General features: G+C 34.4%; 1 protein-coding gene across 14 annotated transcripts in view; it reads left to right on the forward strand.

Moving 5' to 3' along the window:
• Nucleotides 1-9549: 9549 nt before the first annotated feature.
• PPIP5K2 (diphosphoinositol pentakisphosphate kinase 2) overlaps nucleotides 9550-22439 on the forward strand; it is a gene marked incomplete at both ends in the record, with an annotated part of 58212 nt that continues 45322 nt past the window's right edge. For all 14 annotated transcript variants that reach the window (XM_084234003.1, XM_084234008.1, XM_084233996.1 and 11 more), the window contains 8 exons: nucleotides 9550-9663; nucleotides 11423-11618; nucleotides 14044-14134; nucleotides 15581-15666; nucleotides 16698-16852; nucleotides 18351-18452; nucleotides 19632-19793; nucleotides 21339-21460. In XM_084234003.1, coding sequence (XP_084090129.1) covers nucleotides 9550-9663; nucleotides 11423-11618; nucleotides 14044-14134; nucleotides 15581-15666; nucleotides 16698-16852; nucleotides 18351-18452; nucleotides 19632-19793; nucleotides 21339-21460 — 1028 coding nt within the window. The remainder of the gene's footprint in view (nucleotides 9664-11422; nucleotides 11619-14043; nucleotides 14135-15580; nucleotides 15667-16697; nucleotides 16853-18350; nucleotides 18453-19631; nucleotides 19794-21338; nucleotides 21461-22439) is intronic.

The following is a 22439-nucleotide window of genomic DNA, read 5'->3' on the forward strand; positions in this document are numbered from 1 at the left end:
GGTGGAAAACTAAGCCCCCCCCCCCTCCTCCTGCCAGTTGGCAGGTATGAAAGGCTTGAATTGATAAGGCACTTGATATGGTAGCCTTGGGAACAAGGCCATGAGACAGACCACCATGACCAGAAAAACCAGCCCAGCTCTAGAATGAAGAAGCAGAGGCCAGGACACGAGTTTCTGTGTCAAAAGCCAATATCTGAGACCAGACATCCTAGCAGATAACCGGTGTAAATTGGTGCCCCAAGTTAGCCTAGGAATACAGAATATGCGGGCCTCAAACCCTCATTCCGGATGAGCCTTCTCTGATCCTGCCGCTGCTTCTCTTAGCAGCAGTGTATTTCCATAAATCCATCTTTTCTGTTCTCCATTATCTCCGGTGAATTCTTTCACCGCTCTCCTCCATGCCCACCCCCCATGCCTCTGGCCTCACTCAGTATTTCTCCCCACTACACTTTTCTCCTGATAACCATCAGAAAGAAACTTCAAGGGCAAAGAAAAAATTTTCCTCTCTTAAAATCCTTCAAAGCTACCAATTTAATTAAACCTCTAAAAGGCATAAAGTTTAGAACAAGTCTGTGTTCCAACTTAAAAACTTAAAATCTGTTATATTTCAATAAAATGTTCACTTGGGATCAGTAATTTTGCTTCGCAATGATTTTATTTTGATGGGGTGTGGGGGAGTGTACAACTTTATGCAACCACCAAGGCTGGGAAATCTAATGACAACAGACTTTAAACGGCTTCAATTCAGCAAAGAGATCCGTTTAACGAGTATGTCCTAATCGTTTTAAGAATAACGTGAAGCCACATTCATTTCTCTATCTTCAGAAACGCTCATTTACGAAAACCCAGTGAGATCAAGAGGGTCGTTTTCCTTTACAAATAAGCGACAAGAGTCTCCCTTGAGCTCGAGTTTCTTCCCGCCGCATATTTTAATTTGGGGCTAAAAACCCACTTTGACAAAGCAGGGGGGAGAATTGTTTTATGTCAAGTGAGTGGCGCACTCAACTTTCGAAATTTGCTCAGTCTCCGACGCCACTAGTAACTCCGAGAGAACCATTCCCAGAGCGTTTTGGCGGCTTGTTAACCAATTCCTAAGGGCAAGGACCAGCTAGACCTCCAGCCAGACCAGAAGCAGGAAAACGACCATTAACGAAAACTGTTACACACAGCAGGCACCTTCCCAGGCCAGACAACGGAACTCGCCTCTTTTCCGCCCAGCTGGCGCGGGGCGTCGCAACGCCCAAGCAAGGCCCTCCCGCTCCCAGAGCGCCTGCGCAATGTCTACCGCGTCAAACCCTTCCGCAAATGGTTTTGAAATTATTGCCACGTCACGCCTTACTTTAAAAAATCTCTAGGAACGACAAAGCACACTAGAGCGACCACTCACCGAAGTGGTCCTAAAGGCAAGCGACAGGATTTAAGCTTCCTCTCGCGACTTATCTGGTGCTGCCGGAAGCGGAACTCCTCGAGACTAAGCGCTCAGGAGCCCTTGTGGAGCTTCCGTCAGGGAACATCTCGGCGGATCGTTTGACTGTTGCCGGAAATCCTTCCGCCCGGTGCGCTTTCTGTGTGAGACCAAAGCAGGAGGGGAAGAGGCGTGACCCGAGATTCAAGCGATGTAGTAGTGCCTTGCAGCACCTCTCTGTGGCCCTTCTGCTGCACCGACGACGGAAGACTCAAGTCCACGCCGCTGCTGGAATCTCTCGACTAACACCTCACCGCTTCCCTCAGGACTAAAAGGCAAACCGAGACCTAAATGGGCTTGACTGCTTCCTGCAGCTCGCGTGACAATCGCAGCCTTGGCAGGTGAGGACTGTGAGACCAAAGGAGAACCCGATACACAGAACCTGGTCGCCCGAATTGGCGACCTCCGCGGGGCAGTGGCTTTGTCTTCTGCTGCGCTCTGCAGAGCCCAGGCACGCGCTCCTACCTGGGGCATGTGCCAGGGCGATAGGCTGCGTGGACGGAGGAGTGACAGTGCAGCCCCGAGGGTGCTTCCGCGCTTTCATTTCCCTCCCTCGGTCTCCTCCCTTGCCTCTTTTTTCATTTCTTGGGCTGGAGAGACCCGAGATATTAGCTCAGCTGAAATAGAACTGGTACTTCAGACCGCGGTCTCGCGCCACTGAAGTGGGCAGCCTCGAGTTTCGGGACTGCTGTGGGCAGAGATGGCTATTTTATTTTTTCATTTTCAGTCTTTCTCGCTCTGCTATTCTCTACCTCCACCCCCACTTCAAAAGAACAAAAAGCCCCATGCGTTGGAGCTTTCCAGAGTGAGGACGGAGGCTGCAGGCCATTCGATTGGAGTGTTGCGCCCTCGCACGCTTTTGAGGGAGAAGGTGGCGAGGGTGATGACCGTAGAATCTCATTCAGTGTGCTCTCGACGACTTCCTGGGAGTTTGCGACCTTTGGAGTCCTGTTGGTAATACTTGGCCTTAGCTTGTTGAAAGGCTTAGCAGTGGAAGTAGGGAGCATGGCTGACTTTAGTGCCCAGCATCCTTACTGTACACTTGGATAGGCAGGGTTTTGTTTTTGCTATTGAAATTTAAAGTTTTTGTTTCAGGCTGGTAAGATGACGACAACGGCCAATAACTGAGTTCTTATTTGTTGAGCCAAGTGGTTTTCATATCTAATTCACTCCTTTCAACAATTCCATGAGGCAAATCGGATTATTATCATTTTACAGAGGTATGAACGAAGACCCAGAGAAGTTACTTAAATAGCCCTAGAAAACTTTTGCAACTAGTAAACGTTTGAACATGTGTTAGAGAAACAAATTTGTCACGTTCCAAGATCTGTATTCTTAACAATTATAACCGCTGTTTTCTCACCATTATGCCTCGTTGCTTCTAGTTTCTTCACTAGTGTTTTCAGGGTTGAAAGCATTCAATGACTTAAAAAATAAAAAAATATTTGGTGTGCCTTACTTCTCTGATGAAAGACAAATATATTCTGTTTTCATGGAGCTGCAGTATTGTGTTGCAAATTTAAGTAGTTTGGAAACCAAAATATACTTACTATAGCATGGATTTGTCTAACGTGAGTGAGTTAACTAATGTGCAGAAGGTTCAGGTTTGTACAATCAAAGCTTGCTGTTTAAATTTTAAACTCATAGGACTTGTAGGATGGTTGTGCAACTATGTGAGCAATTGATAGGGCATTTATTGATCACCCAAATAAGTGTTATGCACCCATTAAATACTGGAAATATAAAAATGAGTTCCTTGTTCTTCAGAAGTTCCCACACAAAACTATATATAAAGGGTATTATGGAACTATTTTTATTAAGTGAAGATGATATTGTGGTTATGTAGGAAGGAGATGCATACTAAATTATTTGGGGATTAAATGTCTTGATGTCTACAACTTAACAATGGCACAACGAATTTATGTGTATATGTATGTAAATGTGGCAAAATATTAGTATTTGTTGAGTGTCATGCTGGAAATATGGCTGTGTATAGTGAACTGTTCTTTTAACTTTTCTGAAAATCTGATTTTTTTTTCTTTATAAAAGGTTTAGAAAAAGCCTAGCACTAATGGAAGCAAATCATTGTATAAGTAGACCCCGAAATGCTGTGGCCCATAAGAGGTGCTAATGTATTTCTGGGAACTGGGTAGAGGTGTGGTAGACTTTCTGGTTGATTATTATAGAAGAAATAGAAACTTTCAAGAATGTTATTCTAAGTGGTGGAAAGGGAAGCTCAGCAAAAAGGTACTGTTGGAAGGTTCAAAGAAGGAAAAAGTCAATATGATGACCCTTGGAATTTGGCTTTTTTTTTTTTTTTCTTTGTATAAATGTTAGAAAGGTTGCTAGGTTGCCTTTGCTACCTGTAGAAGCCAACTTAATATTCTTTAATATAGCTGTAGCAATAGTTCAGTGAATGGAGGCACCTTTTATAACAATGTTTCCACTGAAAAATGCTCTGAGGATTTCAAATTAATTGGTTAGGTGTCTGTAGACAAGTTGAGTAGCAGGAACTGTTGCTCCCATTTCAGCTGATTTGGGGAGCACAGGTTTACTAGTTAATAGCTGGGTTTGTCAGGGAACCTATACAAAGGGCTGCAGTGACAGCTTGGAAAGACTAAATTCAAGTTGTTGGTGGTTTCTGAATACTGCCTGTGGCTGATGGATGAGTCAAGGTGTTATTTTAAGGTTTAGACAGCTTTGTCAAGACTAGTAAAGGTATGACTTTATCTCAGGCAGTGTTCAAGGTAGTCTCAAGCAGTGTAGTAATAGACTAGAAAAGAGTTCTCCAATAGGAATGGTGGTAAAGAGGAGTTTATATTGTATAACAACTTCATTAGATGGGAGGTAAGTAGGTAACATTCTAAATTGAATTGTTTGTATTTGTTCTGTACCAAACTAAATGTGTTCCTAAATTTAGGTCATAGATCTCTTTCTTAGTTATAACAATAGCTAACAAGATATATAAAGAACCAACATTTACTGAGTGCTTACAGATATGCTAATTATTTTTCTGCATTGTCATTTAATCTTCAAAACAGTCTATGAAATTTATAATCCCATTTTACAGATGGTGGCCAGAGAATTTCAATAACTTGTTTAGGGACATAACTGGCAACTATCAGAACACTTTCTAGCCCAGTTTTGTCTAAGTCAATATGGTTCTTAAAGTGTGATTCCCAGAGTAGCAGCATCAGTAGAAAGTCGGTGTATTGATTCTTAGCCTAGGACTTTTTTGTTTATTATTTTAATAAGCCCTCTAGGTGAATCCCATGTATGCTAAAGTTTGAGAACCACTCTTTTGAGTGTGGACACGTTAGTAGCACAGTACTAATTTCAACTTTAAAAATCCAGGATTAAGTAGCATTTGTCTTTTGCATAGATTTAAAGCAATTCCTAAACCTGACTACACATACCCATTTGTTAAAAATCTAGATTCTCCACTTAAGAAATGTTGCTTCAGAAAATTTGTGGCAAGTCTAATAAAGTGTAGTGCCCAGATAAATCTGATCTAGCAGTCCATTACTATTGCTATAGAAGGAATCTTCAAAACAAAGAAAGATTCAACTCTGATTTTTAAATAATGTAATATCTTTAAAACTAAACAGTAGTTGGAATTCAAGATCCAGGATTTACTTTGATCAAAATGCTAAATAATGTAGCACTACTAGATGCTTAAAACTATTTTTAGTGTAGTTTTCAGGGTTTCAAGTAAAATAGCATACTATGAATAATGTCCTGGATCTTCTCTAATGTCCATAGGATTTCTCATGTACCACATTTGGGAAGGAGAAATAAAAATCGGTTTCATTCCATACTTTTAGTTTTCCAAGAATTTATTAAATACCTGTAATGCTCTGATATGTAGAGGCCTGAGTTTGCTCTTTGGAGAACACGATGGCCTTTGGTTTAAATAGATCTGGGTTTGGGTTCCATTTAAAACTCATCTGACTGTGTGATCATGTTCAAATTGCTGAGAATTTCTGCTTCAAGTCCTGTTCTATAGTAAAATGATGGACCTACATTTATGTACTTCAATACTTATAAAATGAGAAAAATATCCCAAATCTGAGGATTTCTGTCAAGATTATTGTTACATCACAGAGTTGTAACTATGTGCTTCCTAACATCATTTTTCATGTTACAAAATGCATAGGAATTTAGAGTATTTGTACTGACTAGAGTGTTTCTGAGGGCAATTGGCAGGCCTTAAAGACTGAAATAATCAATTTTGAGCATATTTACAGTTCATTATGGTGTTGAGAGACTCTGAATTAACAAATCAAGTGTCTACCAGGTGTGGTGTTTAATAAAGGCTCTTTCTCTTGAGGCTTATCATATTTTGGAGAGATATATGTAACTGAAGCAGTTAAATAATAAACTTACTGGGTGACCAAAGGTCAAGATGAATGATTCAAAGAAGAAATCTTGAATGTTGTTAAGGAAAGTTTTGTGGAGGAATATTTACTGGCTACTTGAATTGTACTAAGCACCAGGAAGACAAAAATTCTGCTTCATCAGTTTTATGTATTTTCTATCAGGTCTCCTATAATACTCTGTGTATAGTACAATCTTATAATGATAGTGAACACGTATGTTTTGTGTGTTTTGTTTATGCTTCCATTGTTGTACCTTCCCTAATCTCTCTCTCTCTTTCTTTTTTCTTTTTGAGCAGTACATTGATTCTCAGACTTGTCTGCATGTTGGAATTACCTGGGAAGTCATAAAAGTACTTGGGCCCTACTCACAAATATTCTGATTTAATTGATATAGTGTGGCCTGAACACTGGATTATAAGCATTTTTTTAATGAATAAACGACCTGTGAGATAGGTACAATTTACGGATGAGGACATTGAGGCCTTGAGATATTAACTAACTTGCTCAAGGTCACACCACTACTGGAGTTAAGAGTCAGACCTAAGTATTTTTGGCTCCAGAACCCTTGCTCTTAACTATTAGTATGTTTATGACATGTCTAAGTATCTCTCATATATTAAAAGAGAATAAACAGGGAAAAAGATCTTCTACTTTATGCTTTTATAAGACCCAATCACTTTGCCTGTGTTTGTTACAAAGTTCTTCAAAAGAGTTGTCAATTTGTATGTCTTGTCCCTGTAGTCCAATCACATTAAATATAATTAAAAATCCTTACTATGTCTTCTCAGTCTTCTATGTGCATCTTAGCCACTTCATTTGGTTTTCTACCATTCTTTCTCTACTTACTTGCTCTGCTCCAGCTACAATGGCCTTCCTTACACTTCCTTGAACATGGAAATAGGCCAAACAGGCATCTGCTTTTAGTCTTTTCTACTTTGTTTCTTGCCTGGAATGCTTTTATCATTAACCCCGCGGCTAGTTTCCTCATTTATTTGAATTTTTTCCCCAAATGTCACTTTGTTAAAGAGGTCTTCATAACATAGATTTATTTGTTGATTTGTTTCTGTCCAAATGAGTGAGAGAAACATGGTTACAGACCTAAATTCATAATCGAGTGTGAGATCTATATCTATGTACTTCAAGCAACTTTGAAGACTGAAACAACTAAGTGAAGAGAAGGGAGCAGATCAGTTACTAATCTATACTCTTAAAAATATATACAGGATACATGCTTTTTTTCAAAAATAGTTTTCTATTCACACATATGCATGTGTAAAGTACCAAAAATATGAAGATTAATAGGAAATACAAACCCAATACTTATACAACTTGTAACTACAACCAGTAGGTCTGCCACTAGGTCATGAGATTATTGACTTTAAAAATTTTGATTTTATGCATTCCAGACTTTTCACCATGAGCACTAAAATTACAAAGGTTTTAAAAATTAATTTTTAGCTCTGACTGTTAAACAGGATGACTGGTTTTGTTAGAAAATGCCTGATTCAGAAGAAAGTATTTTTTAAAAAAATACCATATGCACACACATAAATATACATATGCATACATATAAGTATATATTCATTGATATACATCTCTTGTTGCCACTTTGAAATGAATACTGAGATATTTATTGTACAATTACGTATTTCTTTTAGTTTTGTTGAAGTGCTATATACATTAGAACAGATTTGACTGTCTCCTAAACTATAAGCTTAAGGAAAAGAGCCATGTTTATGTTGTCAGCCCCCAAAACAGTGCCTTGTCTAATAGGTGAGAAGTATTTGTTGAATAAATACATTAATTTCAATGAACTGATGAGCGAGCTTTATTCTTTTAAATTTGCATATTAATAGGAAACTTTGTTTTAAAAAACTAAGGTTTATGGAGTGTTTAGTATATTTTTTAATACTTTTTAAAATAATTAATTAATTAATTAATTAATACAAGCACTGGGTACAGTCAGAAGTGCAGGAGGGTGAGAGAATTCACCAGAGCCAGAGTGGGGAACAGAACAGGCAGACCAATGAAGTACACTGCTGAGGGCAGCAGGGAGCCTGCAGGAGAGGTCTGTGCTCCATGTGGGACCTTCGCCCAGCAGTGGGGGATCGAACCAGTGCTACAGAGAGAGGCTGAGGGCAGCTTCGCAGCCCGGCGCTCAATCGCTGCACCACCGGGGAGGCCCTTTAGTATATTTCAAGCACTTATATTACCTCACTTAGTCTTCACAACATCAGCATGTTAATGATACCTCTTTTTTCAGATAAAGAAACAGACCTAGAGATACTAGCATCAGTTGCTAGTTATGTAGTGACAAATTTAAAGATATTTTTGACTATAGACAACATACTGTTTTGTTTGTTTTTTAATTTTTAATTTTTATTTTTTTGTGGAATTTCTGGGGTGTAGGCCAGAGGTGCAGGGGGTGAGATGACTCACCAGAGACAGTGAGGAGCAGAACAGGCAGATTTACTGAAATACACTGCTGAGGGGAGCAGCAGGAGAGACAGGAAAGGTCTGCTGTGCTGTGGGTTAGCGCTCTGGTGGGGGATTGGATTCAGGCCTTAGAGGTGATAATGCTGATACTTAACTATTAGGCGGTCAGGGAGGTACCACTTGCTGTTTTCACAACTGAAATTCTAGGATTGTTTGAGATAGGAGTAGTAAAATTTTAAGAAACCTGAGGATATTGCCATTTGATATAAAGCAGAAGAGTTGAGATCAACCTATACATTGCCATCAAATTTTATAGCAATTGGAAACTTTTTTCCAGCAAATGTTTTATATATAAAACACTGCAAATGAAATAAGAATAAAAGGTATTGATTTATAAAGTGAATTATTTCTGCACTCTTAATTACAATCTGTTTAAATTTTACACACTGTAGTTACAATTTTTAAGATTAAAAATAAAGCTGACTTGGTAAACTAGTGTTAATATTTCATAACTAACCACCAGTTAAACTAAAATTAGGAATAGGCATCTTGAGTTATGCTTTGTAGTTCAATGTAGTATATTACGCAACTCCTAAGACTATTTGAGGGGCCTCCCCTGGTGATGCATGCGGTTAAGCGCAGTGCTGTGAAGCTGTCATCAGCCTCTGCAGCGCGTGTTGATCCTGGCCTGCCAGTGAGGATGCTACATGGCGCAGCAGACCTCTCCTGTCTCGCCCACTGCTCCCCTCAGCAGTGTATTTCACTCAGTCTGCCTGTTCTGTTTCCCACTCTGTCTCTGGTGAATCCTCTCACCCTCCGGCGCATCTGACCTGTATCCCAGTTCTTGTATGTATGAATAAATAAATCTTTTAAAAAAAAACTATTTGATCAAATAATTTCCCATATAAACAGTAATCAGATGAAGCATTTGGTATGTACTTTCTTGAATGTTTTTGAAGTACAGTCTCCAAAATTAATTTTTTCATTGCATTTTAGGTAAAAAGATTGCTGTGTCAACTCACTGAAGCAATAGTCTCACTATCTTCATCTTTTAAACTCCATTAACAGTGAAGCAGTAATATTCAGGAACAAAAGAACATATGCCAACTACCTGTCATCACAATTTCAAATGATTGTATAAGCAGAAACAAGCTGCAACAGACCTACGTGTCAGCTGGTATCGAAAGAATGCTTTTTTCTGATACTGTTTATTTAAAAGCAGTTTCACTATAGCACATTTAAATTTTATCTATAGCAAATGAAATAAAAATGAGTGAAGCTCCCAGATTCTTTGTCGGGCCTGAAGATACAGAAATAAACCCTGGAAATTATCGACATTTTTTCCACCATACGGAAGAAGATGAGGAGGAGGAAGATGAGTCTGTAAGTTGTTTGCTAAAAGACGAGCAATACAGGATAGACTTTTAAATAATGTGAAAGTGAATTAATATCTTAAATTATGGAGACTTTTTTCACATATAAATTTGTTGGACATATTTTAAACTGAAAAGGCATATTTTGTTTTATGAGTAACTTTGTTGAATAGATGGTGCATGAAAGATACAACTAGACTTCTAAGTTGTTTAATGATGCCCACTGTAGTGTCTTTCAATGATGTGCCTAGCAGAACTCAGGTTTGGGTAGAGGGGTGGCAAAGATAAAGCATAATCAGGGCCATAAATCAAAAGAGTTTCTTGTTAAGTACTTCTTTTTTTTTTTATGGACTTTTTTTTTTTTTTTTAAGATTTATTTATTCATTTATACAAGCACTGGGTACAGTCAGAAGCGTGGGAGGGTCAGAGAATTCACCAGAGCCAGAGTGGGGAGCAGAGCAGGCAGAAGGACCGAAGTACATTGCTGAGGGGAGCAGCGGGCGGCAGGAGAGGTCTGCGCACCATGTGGGACCCTCCTCCAGTGGCCAGGGAGCAAACCGGCGCTGCAGAGGCTGCGGGCAGCTTCGCAACCCAGTGCTCAACCGCTGCGCCACCGGGGAGGCCCTCTTGTTAAGTACTTCTAGTGTATATTTGAAGCAGTGTGAAATGTTACTTTGAATATTTTGTTGTCTGGGGAAATATGGTAGAACATGATAATGAGCCATGATGGGCTTTTGACAGGGAAAGAATTGAATAAGAGAACATAGAAGTATATCAGAGGAGGAAATAGCAGGAGACCCCAGGGAGGTTAGAATTTATAATCTGTTTGATTTATAATGAAATATTAATACCAATTTGAACTAAATTTCAATGAGAGGAGACAATGAAGGAATACATTTCTAGACATGAAGAAGAATAAGAATTTGAATGTTACCCATTTGAATTTATAGATAATAAGAGTAGTAAAGCAGTTTTGGGCACAGATTATGTCATATGAAATATATAAAATATAGAAGGAAGAGAAGAAAGGAAAACTGAACACAACTTTATATGTTTGATAAAACTTTAAGCACTTGAATGCAAAGACCTTAAAATGAATCTTTAGTGTTTTGTAAGCCTGTTAGCTACTGATAAGCATTGTGTCTATGTCCTGCTTTTTCAGTTTCAGACCAAAACATGGCCTTGGGACTGTAGTGAGGGAGCCAGGGAAGAGCAGCACCAATAAATAGGAATATTGAGTGTGACAATTGGAATGTGGGGGAGCTTTGTTAGCATTCTCCAAAATTTCTTTCCACGTTGTCATTGGTGACCAACTAATATTTACTCAACTTACAAAAGTAGCTCAATTTACCAAGTAGTTTAATATTATATAGCTTTGTAATCAGAAAAACACTGATTTTAGACAAGAGAATTCATAATCTCACCCTAGTAGGCCTTCTTACTTGAATTAAATGGATTAGGGCTCGTCTTTGCCCCTTTTTTGGTGTGAGGAAGATCAATAAATACTAGATAAAGGAGTATTTGTTTAAGTTGGAACTTGGAACATGTTCTGAAAGTGTTTATGCTTTAAAACTTCTTTGCAGAACTTTGTAGAAAACTTACTTATTTATTTTAATAACAATATAATTTTGAAAAATGCCTTTTTGGCCAATATGTGACTTTTATTGGTTCACCACATGCCTCATCTACTTCTGAAAAAAATTCATGATTAGGTATACTTTGAAATTCTTACTAAGATTAGCCTAATTTTTGTTTCCTCTCTGTTTCAGCCACCAGAAAGGCAGATTGTGGTTGGAATATGTTCCATGGCAAAGAAATCCAAATCTAAACCAATGAAAGAAATTCTTGAACGGATCTCCTTATTTAAATATATCACAGTCGTAGTATTTGAAGAGGAAGTTATTTTGAATGAACCAGTGGAAAACTGGCCTTTATGTGATTGTCTTATTTCTTTCCATTCTAAAGGTAATAGAGAATGGGGAGGGAAGCCTCATTTATCCTCTCTGATTATAAAACGAATACATAGTAACTGTGGAATATTAAATGAGACAGAAACAGAAAATTAAATTTGCCAACTCTCTCAGAAGGCCGATAGTAACCTTTTGATTTGTGGCTTTCTGGTCTTCTTTGTGTTTTTTCAAAAGATTAGTGTTATGGCATACATGTAATTTTGTGTGTAATTTTTTACTAATTATATCAAGAGGTTTTTTTTTCCATTCATATAGTGCTTCATGGTGTCATTGTATACCATTATATATGACTGTTCTATAACATATTTAGCCAGTGTCCAAACAATTAAATGGCTTTTCATTTTTACTATTAAAAATAAGGTTGTGATAAAGTGCTTTGAATGTATAACTGTTTTTGCATTTCTAAGTTTCTTGGGGTAAATTTTTGAATTATTAAATATTTTAAGTCTTAATGCATTTGCCACAAAGAAAACCATCTGTCGTTCCTCATATACACATTCATACTTTATTTCTTAAGAATATAATATTTGAATTTTAGATCTTACTTGCTATCTTTTATAAATCAAACTGAAAAATTAAGTAAGCTTATGTATTACCTCATAGTAAAGTCTACTAATCAAAATTATGGTATATATCTGAAATCCAAAAACAACCCATGAAGTAAGTAGTTCTTAGTTCCCCCTAAGAACTATATAAAATACGTGCTTTCATTTATAAAGATATGCATATTAGCTCATTTCTCATTACCAGAATATATAGTATTAAATTCTCAACTTAATTAAGTGATCAAAATGAATCTCCTTTAGCACAAAAGAGATGGGACATGATTGAGACTTTTTGTGTTCCCATAGCCTATACGGAATTTCAGTATTTCTTAGATAATCCAAGGTCCGGGTCCTCTTTACAAATGGCATTCCCTCATTTTAGAGAATCTTAAAATTTGCTTATCCCAGAGGGTAAGGTATTCTTCGCTTACTATCACATATTCTTCCTACAAAAGCAATTTGCTTGGAAAACTAGATACTGTTTAAAGTCATGTTTCATAAGCTATCTCTTGGTATGGAAAAAGCTCCTCTCACAACTACAGGAAAAAAAGTCAGGCAACTGACTATGTAGAAGTTTCCTATTTGCTGAATTCTGTTAGGCTTCAAAGCATAGACTTTGAGACATCTTTACAAGTGATGAATTCTGAGAATCCTTATAAAACTTGAAGTGTTTGTAGCTTGTGACCAAGTAACTCTTAGTATAGAGTACCTGTATTTAAATCTTAAAAATGATAATGAATTTAGGAGTAAATCTTCAACTGACTTGTAGTTTTGTTTGTTTTTTTTTACCTCAATGTGCTTTAATACTTCCTCCTGCTACTTTCTAATCTGATAATGCTGCAAACTATAGTGTCTTCACAGGTATATTGTAAAATACTATAGTTTAATGCTGAAGTTATTTGTACTTGCTGATTTTTAACCTTTTCCTTAGATAAGATACTCACTAGAATATTGTCATTTAAAGAATAAAAATAGTTTACATTTATTGAGCATATAATTTATGCTCATAAATATATAAATTATATATTAATATATAAATATAAATTATAAATAATATAAAATATAAATTATATGCTCAATAAATTATACCAGATTATACCAGATATTATGGCAAGTGTTTATATATACATTCTTTTATTTAATACTTTAAAAATCCTACTAGGTAAAACTGGCGTAATACCCATTTATAGTCTGGAATTAGAGGCATGTTAAATAAATTTGTCCAATTTCTTGTCGTTGGTGTGAAATGGAACCAGGACTTGAACTCTGCTTCATGTTCTTTAGTAATTTCCTGCCTGTTTTAATAATCCGTATTGATGGTTAAAATTGGAAACATTCCATGTCAATACAAAATATAATCATTAAAATTCTTTAGATATTTGTTAGGCCTTCATATATTTTATTATATTTTTTGAGTTTATTATATATGAATTTTTATTAAAGATGCGTAGTTTCTTTGAATAATCAGCTAATTTATATGTTTATCTTATGTGAGAAGAAGAGTGCTTATATATACTTTTACAAAAAATTACCAGGTAATTGTGATATACTTATTTATATTTAAATTTCTGTTGGCATATAAAGTATTCTGTCAGGTGATTTTGGGTAATCAGGCATTAACTACTTGTCAGTGCTCTAAATTTAGTAATGTAACCACTGGCTTGTTGTGCCTTATCAAAGTAACTAGGAAACAGTAAGATTTATTTAACAGTATAAGTTAAATCAAATTCTGTATTCCTGGCCTTATACTGGAAACATTTATAGTCGTAATGAAATTAATCTTTTATGGGAAGTGGCATAAATTCAGATTGATAAGTTATAAACCTCACCTTATTTTAAGATTGTACAGAATATGTTAATAATATGTGTTCTTAGGATTTCCACTGGACAAAGCAGTTGCCTATGCAAAACTCAGGAATCCATTTGTAATCAATGACTTGAATATGCAGTATCTCATACAAGATAGGTGAGTGGTGAAGTTGACTGTATTAAGGCAAGGAAAATTAATTTACTATTTTAAACTGACATGGCTTTAGTGTTTTTACATTTTTCATGGTATTCTTGAAATAGTGCTTAGATCTTACAATTATATCCAATTTTACAGAAGAAGAAATTTGAAAATTAGGGAGATCAATTAATTTACTCATAGTCACAAATAATTCCACAAGTAGTAGGATGAGGACTTAAACTAGGTTTAATTTCTTGACCCTATTAAACCAATGAAAAAATTTTAATGTGACTGAAAATAAAATTAGGATTTTACTCATTTTTAACTGGATTTTTTAAAAAGGAAAAGTGTAACCATTTTGCAAAATAGTTCATTCTAGATCTAAGCATTCATTTAATAAGCCAAATAGCATGGATTTCTAAGAAGAAATTCTACAATAATGAATGTATTTATTTCATTTAATTGAATTTCATTTTGAAGACTATATTCTTATCTTTTCACCAGAATTCTATTTTGTTTTATTTATTTATTTAAATCTTTTTTTCTTTAATATTTATTTATGTATGCATATAAGAGCTGGAGTGCAGGCCAGAGATTGGGGGGCGGGGTGAGAGGATTCACCAGAGACAGAGTATGGAGCAGAACAGGTGGATTCCCTGAAATACACTGCTGAGGGGAGCAGCTGGCGAGACAGGAGAGTTCTGCTGTGCCATGTGGGTTAGCTCCCTGGCTGGGGGGCAAACTCTTGCTATAGTAGTTGCAGATAGCTTCATAGTACTGAGACTTAACCCCTTGTGCCACCAGGCAGGTCCCCTCTATTTTGTTTTATAATGGTATTATAATATGAGTTTATTTATATGAAAATACTTGAGAAACAGGACCCTGTATTTTTTTCTATTCTTCCGTATAGTTATATTATTAAGTTCTAAAATTTTCCTAGGTTGACATAGTTATATATTTATATATTTAAATGTAAATATATACACACATAAAAGTTCATAAGAAAGTTTTAAACCTGCCCCTACTTATTTAATAGAAAGCAATACATAACATAAAACCACATTTTACAAAAGGATCACTTTTCATTTATAATATTTAAACATGTTCATGTGTCATTAGGTATTAAGTATAAAGCTTTAATGATTAGGTCATATTTTGGTTTGCGATATAATTACTTCATTTAACCATTACTTTTTACATACTTAAATTCCCAATTTTAAAAAATAACATTTTAACATGTCACAAAATTATTATGCGTGCATTTTGTGCTAATTGCTGTGTATTTTCTAAGAATCATTTTTTCATTATACATTGAAATGACACATTTATTTACTTAAAAAAATCAAGACTTGAATCGATGTATTTTGAGTAGTAGAATAGTAATGTACTTTAAGAACAACACAATAATACAGTCATTGTGAAGGATAGCAATAATATCATAAAGATGATTCCCTTTTTCCTCAGGAGAGAAGTATATAGTATTCTTCAAGCTGAAGGTATTTTACTTCCCCGCTACGCAATTTTGAACCGTGATCCAAATAATCCCAAAGGTAAGAGTAAGATTTTTCAGCAGAGTGACAGATTTTACCGCTGTCACTCAACATACTTTAAAACCATTTAAACTATTTAAGTGGTGGGAATTTAAAGAACTCATAGTATTCTGTTCATTTTTTTCCCCTAATGATCCAAATAAATAAACATTATATTCAGTTAAAATGTCACACTATGAGCTAAAAGACTAATAATTTAGGAGTTGTATATCTTGCTTTGGTTTACATTTGTTATATCTCTGAGAATCACTTATTACGTACTTAATAAAAACTTGTATTGATTACAGTGATTCATCTATGACTGTTGAATTAACTATTGGAAACTCCATGTTAGGGTGCTACAGTTAAATTTTTAATGTCTAGAAATATTGATATATTACTATTAATATTTTGAAGCACCTTTTGCTTCATTTTCATGGTTATCTTAAACACAATTTATATGCTCTGTATAAATTAATCTAAAAATGCAAGATAAATGTTTTACCTATTTTAAGATTTAATATTTAGATAACAGTATGTGGAGGAATTTTGATGACTTTCTTGTATCTTAAAGTAGTTTTTACTAAAAATCACACATAACTTTTATTGTCTATAACATAGAACTTTTCTTGTTTGTATAGGGTAAAAAATTAACTTTCATTGTTTACTCTGCATATAAGTAACTTTTCTAACTTAAGTAATTTCATGTTTTGTGAATTTTGGGTATGAATGATCATGTTTTTCAGAAGTTAATAGCTTCCTGGAATTATTTCTCAATCTTTTCTTGTTGGCATAATTTCATACCTAACATTGAATTCTGTGGTATGATGGGGTGAAATGGCAGATCCATGTGATTTTGAAGAACAAAATGCCATATTGCATATATTATAAATGCTAATATATGTTGCTTGCATTAACATTTTTAATTAAAAACAAAAGAGTATATCATCCAGGCTTACTTTTTTTTGTAATCTCTAGTTTAGTAAATAACAATAATATATGTAGATAATATTCAATATGTAATTTTTCTGTCTGTTATATTTGATTGATAGAATGCAATCTGATTGAAGGAGAAGATCATGTAGAAGTAAATGGGGAAGTTTTCCAAAAGCCATTTGTAGAAAAACCAGTCAGTGCAGAAGATCACAATGTTTACATTTATTATCCAACCTCTGCCGGTGGTGGAAGTCAAAGACTTTTTCGAAAGGTGAGCCTTTATTATCGTAGTGAATACTCTTATTCATACCTTGTGAAGTTTTACTAAAAGTGATCAAGTATTTAATAAAACTGATTAAAAAGTATGTAAACTTTAAATATAAATCAATAAATACTTTGCTATAAAAACAAGAATCTTTTTAGCTATTTAATATTGCTTACGCAAATTCCCACCTACAAAATTTCAAGGGAATTACTTATTTTTGTTTTAATTTCTATTTATATATTTGTCAACAAGAAAAATACAGGTAAAATTAGCAGTCTTAGAAAAATGGCACAAAAATGGGTAGTTCTTAGAAAAAGTAATGTCAATAACTTTTAAATACATGAAAGTATATTCAGAACTTAATCCATAAAAACTTAAGTGCAGATCAAATCTAAAAGATGATGGCGTTGAATTACTTTTTGGATGGGCAGAAATCAGAAAGGTTGAGGTAGTTGGAAAACAAGCAAACCCAAACATTTTTAGCAGGTAGGCAAATTAGTGTAGCCATTTAGTAATATATCAGGATTTAAAATCCACATATATTTATAATCAATCATAGAAATGGAAATTGCAAAGTAGGAACACAATGCTATATACTGTTTTATATCTATTAGAGTGGAGAATACTAAAACTAATAACAATACCAAATATAGACAAAGATGTAGAGCAGTGGGAACTGATAAATTGCTGGAGACACTCTAAATTGTTAAGACAATTTATAAAAGATGTTGGCATTATGTAAGTTGGATATGAGCATAGTCTATCAACCAGCAATTCCACTTTTCTAGTGTATACTTTAGAAAACTTGCATACATTTATGAGGATGTGAGAATATTTGAAGCAACATTATTCTAACTAAAACTTAGAAAGCAACTTAAATTTATACCTTCATAGGAGAATGAAATATGGTATATTTATATAGTGGAAATTTTGCAGTTGCAAATTCTTTTATTTGTTTGTTTGTTTGTTTGTTTATACAAGCACTGGGTATAGTCAGAAGCACGGGAGGGTGAGAGAATTCACCAGAGCCAGAGCAGGAAACAGAACAGGCAGACTGACGAAGTACATTGCTGAGGGGAGCAGTGGGCGCAGCAGGAGAGATCTGCTCGCCATGTGGGACCCTTGCCGGAGGCCGGGGATAGTGCCAGTGCTGCAGAGGCTGAGGGCAGCTTTGCAGCCCAGCGCTCAACTGCTGCACCACCAGGGGAGGCCCATGCAGTTGCAAATTCTATAGCAGTGAAAATGAACAAACATGCAAGGATATTGTTGACTCTTAGAAACATAAAATTCAATTTAAATAACTATTTTTGCACTGTTTAACTTATGTATAAGTTACAATTATAGCAAAAATTATGTGGTGTCAACTACTTCGTAAATTTTGTTAAATATTTGTGAATTAAAAAATTTCTACATGAGATGGAAATAGATGGTAAAGAGATTATATTATATAAATTGAGGGGAGTATTTTAGTTTTTATTTTAATGTACATTCTTTTTGTTTCCAGATTGGTAGTAGAAGTAGCGTTTACTCTCCAGAAAGCAATGTACGAAAAACGGGCTCATATATATATGAAGAGTTTATGCCCACAGATGGTACTGATGTTAAGGTAGGATTGAGCAAAGTATATTTTAATGGTGTACTTAGAGTTTACTAGCGGTTGCAGAAAAAGTATTACATTTAAATTAGCTACCGCTAACTTCTAGATATCTTTCTTTTTGAATAGGAAATACCTGTTTTGTATATGCATCCCTTTGGTAGTCTGAAGCCTTTGTATTTTTTTTTTTTTAAAGAATAATGATCTTAAATACTTACAACAGTGTATATAGGATTAGAAAATAAGCAAATTTTGTTGAGGTATAATTATCAAAATATTTAAAAACTTACAATGTGTCTACTTCTTTAAAAGGCTATTAAATAATAAAATACAGTGGCTAGTGGTTTAATATGGTCCACATTTCTGAGCATTGATCAATGTTTTGAGATCTATGACAACTGTAATATAATAGATATAAAACTAATGTGATATAAAATATGTGTGATTTCTATTGGTAACAAATAAGATATTAATTTCTTTATCTTCAGCCAAGTCTCTCTCTAACCAGAATGTTCTTTCTAAAGTGTAGACCCAGTAATAAACGTCTCTTAAAAATCTCTAGTGACTCATCATTGACCACAGGAAATAATCAGATTCATGAGGCTGACTGGTATACAAGACATTTTACAGTCTGCCATATGAACCTTATTTCTTATAATAGAAACCATACCACATGAACAGAAAATATACCAAATAACTTGCTCTTCTACAGATGCCATGCTATTTTATTCCTCTGACCCCTGTCTGTGTTTATTATCTTTGTTTAGAGTACCTTTCCCTCTCTTTTCAGCCTTTAAATTTATGCTGTCCCCCCCCCCTTTTTATCTTTCTTTTAGAGTTACTTCTTTCTATAATTCTCTGATAGTTATTTGTACTTCTCCTTTGTTAAACTAAAACAATTTGAGGAAACACTACATATATTCTCATGTTCCCTCAAAAGGGTAGGATAATTGTTTTCTGTAGAAAATAGAACTTCACTTCACCAGTTTGCCATATAATTAGAATTTTTTCCAATGTATTGAAAATTTTGGAATAAAATAGGAAGCTGTGGCTATATAGTAGTTTGGAGACTGAAGTATCCTGTGTTATTTTTTTCTTTGAGTTTGTTGTCTGCTGATTCTATATAAATATATATATATAAATATATAATGCATATATAAATATATATATACACATTAACCTTTGTGAAAGGTTTATACAGTGGGCCCAGATTATGCCCATGCTGAAGCTCGAAAATCTCCAGCACTCGATGGCAAGGTGGAACGAGATAGTGAAGGAAAAGAAGTAAGATACCCTGTTATTCTCAATGCACGAGAGAAATTAATTGCTTGGAAAGTGTGCCTTGCATTTAAGGTAAGCCCTTAATGTTATACATGTCATATAGACCATTGTAAAAGAAACTCCAAATTTATTTTTCAAATAAAAGAGGTGTTATATGGGCTTATAATTGGGGAAGTAAGCTATACATGTAAGAGTGGTACATGAACTGATAATACATTTTTCAAGGGTTCTTATAGTACCATAATAAAAATGTCTTGTAAATGAAGATCTCTGTTTCTTAATATTCTTTCTGTATTATAAATAGAGCACTTTTGTCAATTTATTCAGTTATTAAAAATCCAGGGGAAAAGGTACCTAAAAACCGTTTAGTTTACCAGTAATTAGGAGTACTGTTTAATTTATTAAAAACAACAGGTTATAGGTATTGTTTATTCAAGCAACTAGAAACCAGAGACACACTGGGGTGGGGAGAGGGAGTAGGATCAAAACAAGGGGGGTGGGAATTGTATGGGGACTATAACCAAGATGACAATGCATACATTATGCAAAAATGAAAAATGATGTAAAAAGTATATAAAGTAAAAAAAAGAAAAAGAGTATTGTTTATTCGTAGAATTGATAAATGTTATTTTTTTGTTGTTCATTAAAAAAATGTCCTGAGTAGTCTTCTAGCTTGGTAATTGATACTTTAACCAAATATATGGTGAAAATAATGTAAATACATTTCATAAAACTTTTTTGTTTGATATTTGAATAATTCTCTCAATTAATACTTTTAGGCTTTTGTACTACTATATAATAAAGTTACAAGAATGAGCAGTACAACATACATCTACTAAAAAATAAATTCTACCTTTTTTGAAGACCTGCCTTCGATATGTAGCTTAAAGACAAGTATATATTACTGGTTATTAAATAAATTAATTCTCTGTGTCTTAATAATTTAAAGTCTTTCAATGACTGGATATAAATAATCTATAAATTAATTTATAAATAAGTTTTACTAACTTTATACAAATCATTTGAATTTTTTAATAAGGTTCCAAAATCACATATTCATGTGAATTTGATGACTTTAATATGAAATGTAGAAGACGAGAAAGTCTTGTATCCTGAGAAAGACATTTATACCTTTCAATCATTTTCATCTCCAAGATAAATTTATTTCAGATGCTCACAAGTACATAGTTGTCAGGATAAAAGATTCATAGAGATAATTGGGCATTTTATCTAGGTTATGTCTTCAAAACTGTTTTTCCCCCTTTTTTTTAGATTAAAGTGATGTACTTTCTGATAACACAAAATTTTCAAGACCTTTAAAAACACTTTTTCAAATTAAAATGTTAACTGAAGAACTTTATATCATGTGTTTTTTTTTGCCAGTTTAATCCTATAAGATTATTGCTCTAAATCTACTTTGTGGTAAAGAACTGTAATCACCAAGTAGCATGTGTTATGTATCATCAGATTACTCATATTACAGATAATATCTCACATTTTTTACTTACTATGAAGTGAACTGATATACTTTTATACAAATTTGATGTGTTCTATTAAAACTGGAAACTGAATCTTAATTCAAATGGGACTTTAAAGTTTATCACTTATTTTAAATAGCAAACAGTTTGTGGCTTTGATTTATTACGAGCCAATGGACAGTCCTATGTCTGTGATGTCAATGGCTTCAGTTTTGTGAAAAATTCCATGAAGTATTATGATGATTGTGCAAAAATACTTGGGTAAGAATTTTTTTCTTTGTATTTTTTCCTCTTATTTTGTTACCAAAAGAAAAAATACTTGCAAACATCATTTTTTATATTAAGGTTTTGTGAGCTCTCTAGAGTAAAAATTGGTGTTCATAAAATGACATCCCCAAAGACCATGCCAAATCCTGAGTTTTACTTTGGTTATCAAAGACTAATTTATAACCACAATACATAAAGGGTTAAAGTTATTTTAACTTTATAGATTCAGAAATAATGTTGATTATTGATCAAAATAGCTAATTTACTAGATTACCATGTTCCTCAGGTTTTTGCTGTTATTATTATTATTGTTATTTTTTTAAAGATTTATTTATTTATGCATACAAGAACTTGAGTACAGGCCAGAGGTGGGGGGGGGGGTCAGTGAGAGGATTTACCAGAGACAGTGGGGAACAGAACAGGCAGATCTACTGAAATACACTGCTGAGGGGAGCAGCAGGGCAAGTCAGGACAGGTCTGCTGCACCATGTGGGTAACTCCCTGGCCTGGAATCGAACTCGTGCTGCAGTGGCTGCAGATAGCTTCACAGGTTGCATCTTAACCCCTTGCGCCACCAGGGAGGCCCAGTGTTTCATTCTCTTAATAGCACAAAATTAACAACTCTGAGACAAATAATCAGAGTAAAATAGATATATTTGAAATTCAAAATTTTTTTGAATAATGCTACTTTCTTCAAGGGTATGTTACTTAAAATTAATCTCATGAGGTTATCAAGTGAATGCAAAAAAGATATTTATAGAAATACCATTTTATATTATTTGTCCTATTTTCATGTAACTTAATTTATAAGACTCTGAAGATGAACTTTTTTAATGCAGTTCAAAGAATATATGGCAAAGACATAAGAAATACTTTAAAATGTATATTATTATCAGCTTTTTTTTTTTTTTATAGAGGCATGCTTTATTTATTTGTTTGCTGGTTTGTTTGTTTTGTTTTGTTTATACATGCA

This window comes from Talpa europaea (genome assembly GCF_964194135.1).
Source record: "Talpa europaea genome assembly, chromosome: 5".
Taxonomy (NCBI): Eukaryota; Metazoa; Chordata; class Mammalia; order Eulipotyphla; family Talpidae; genus Talpa; species Talpa europaea.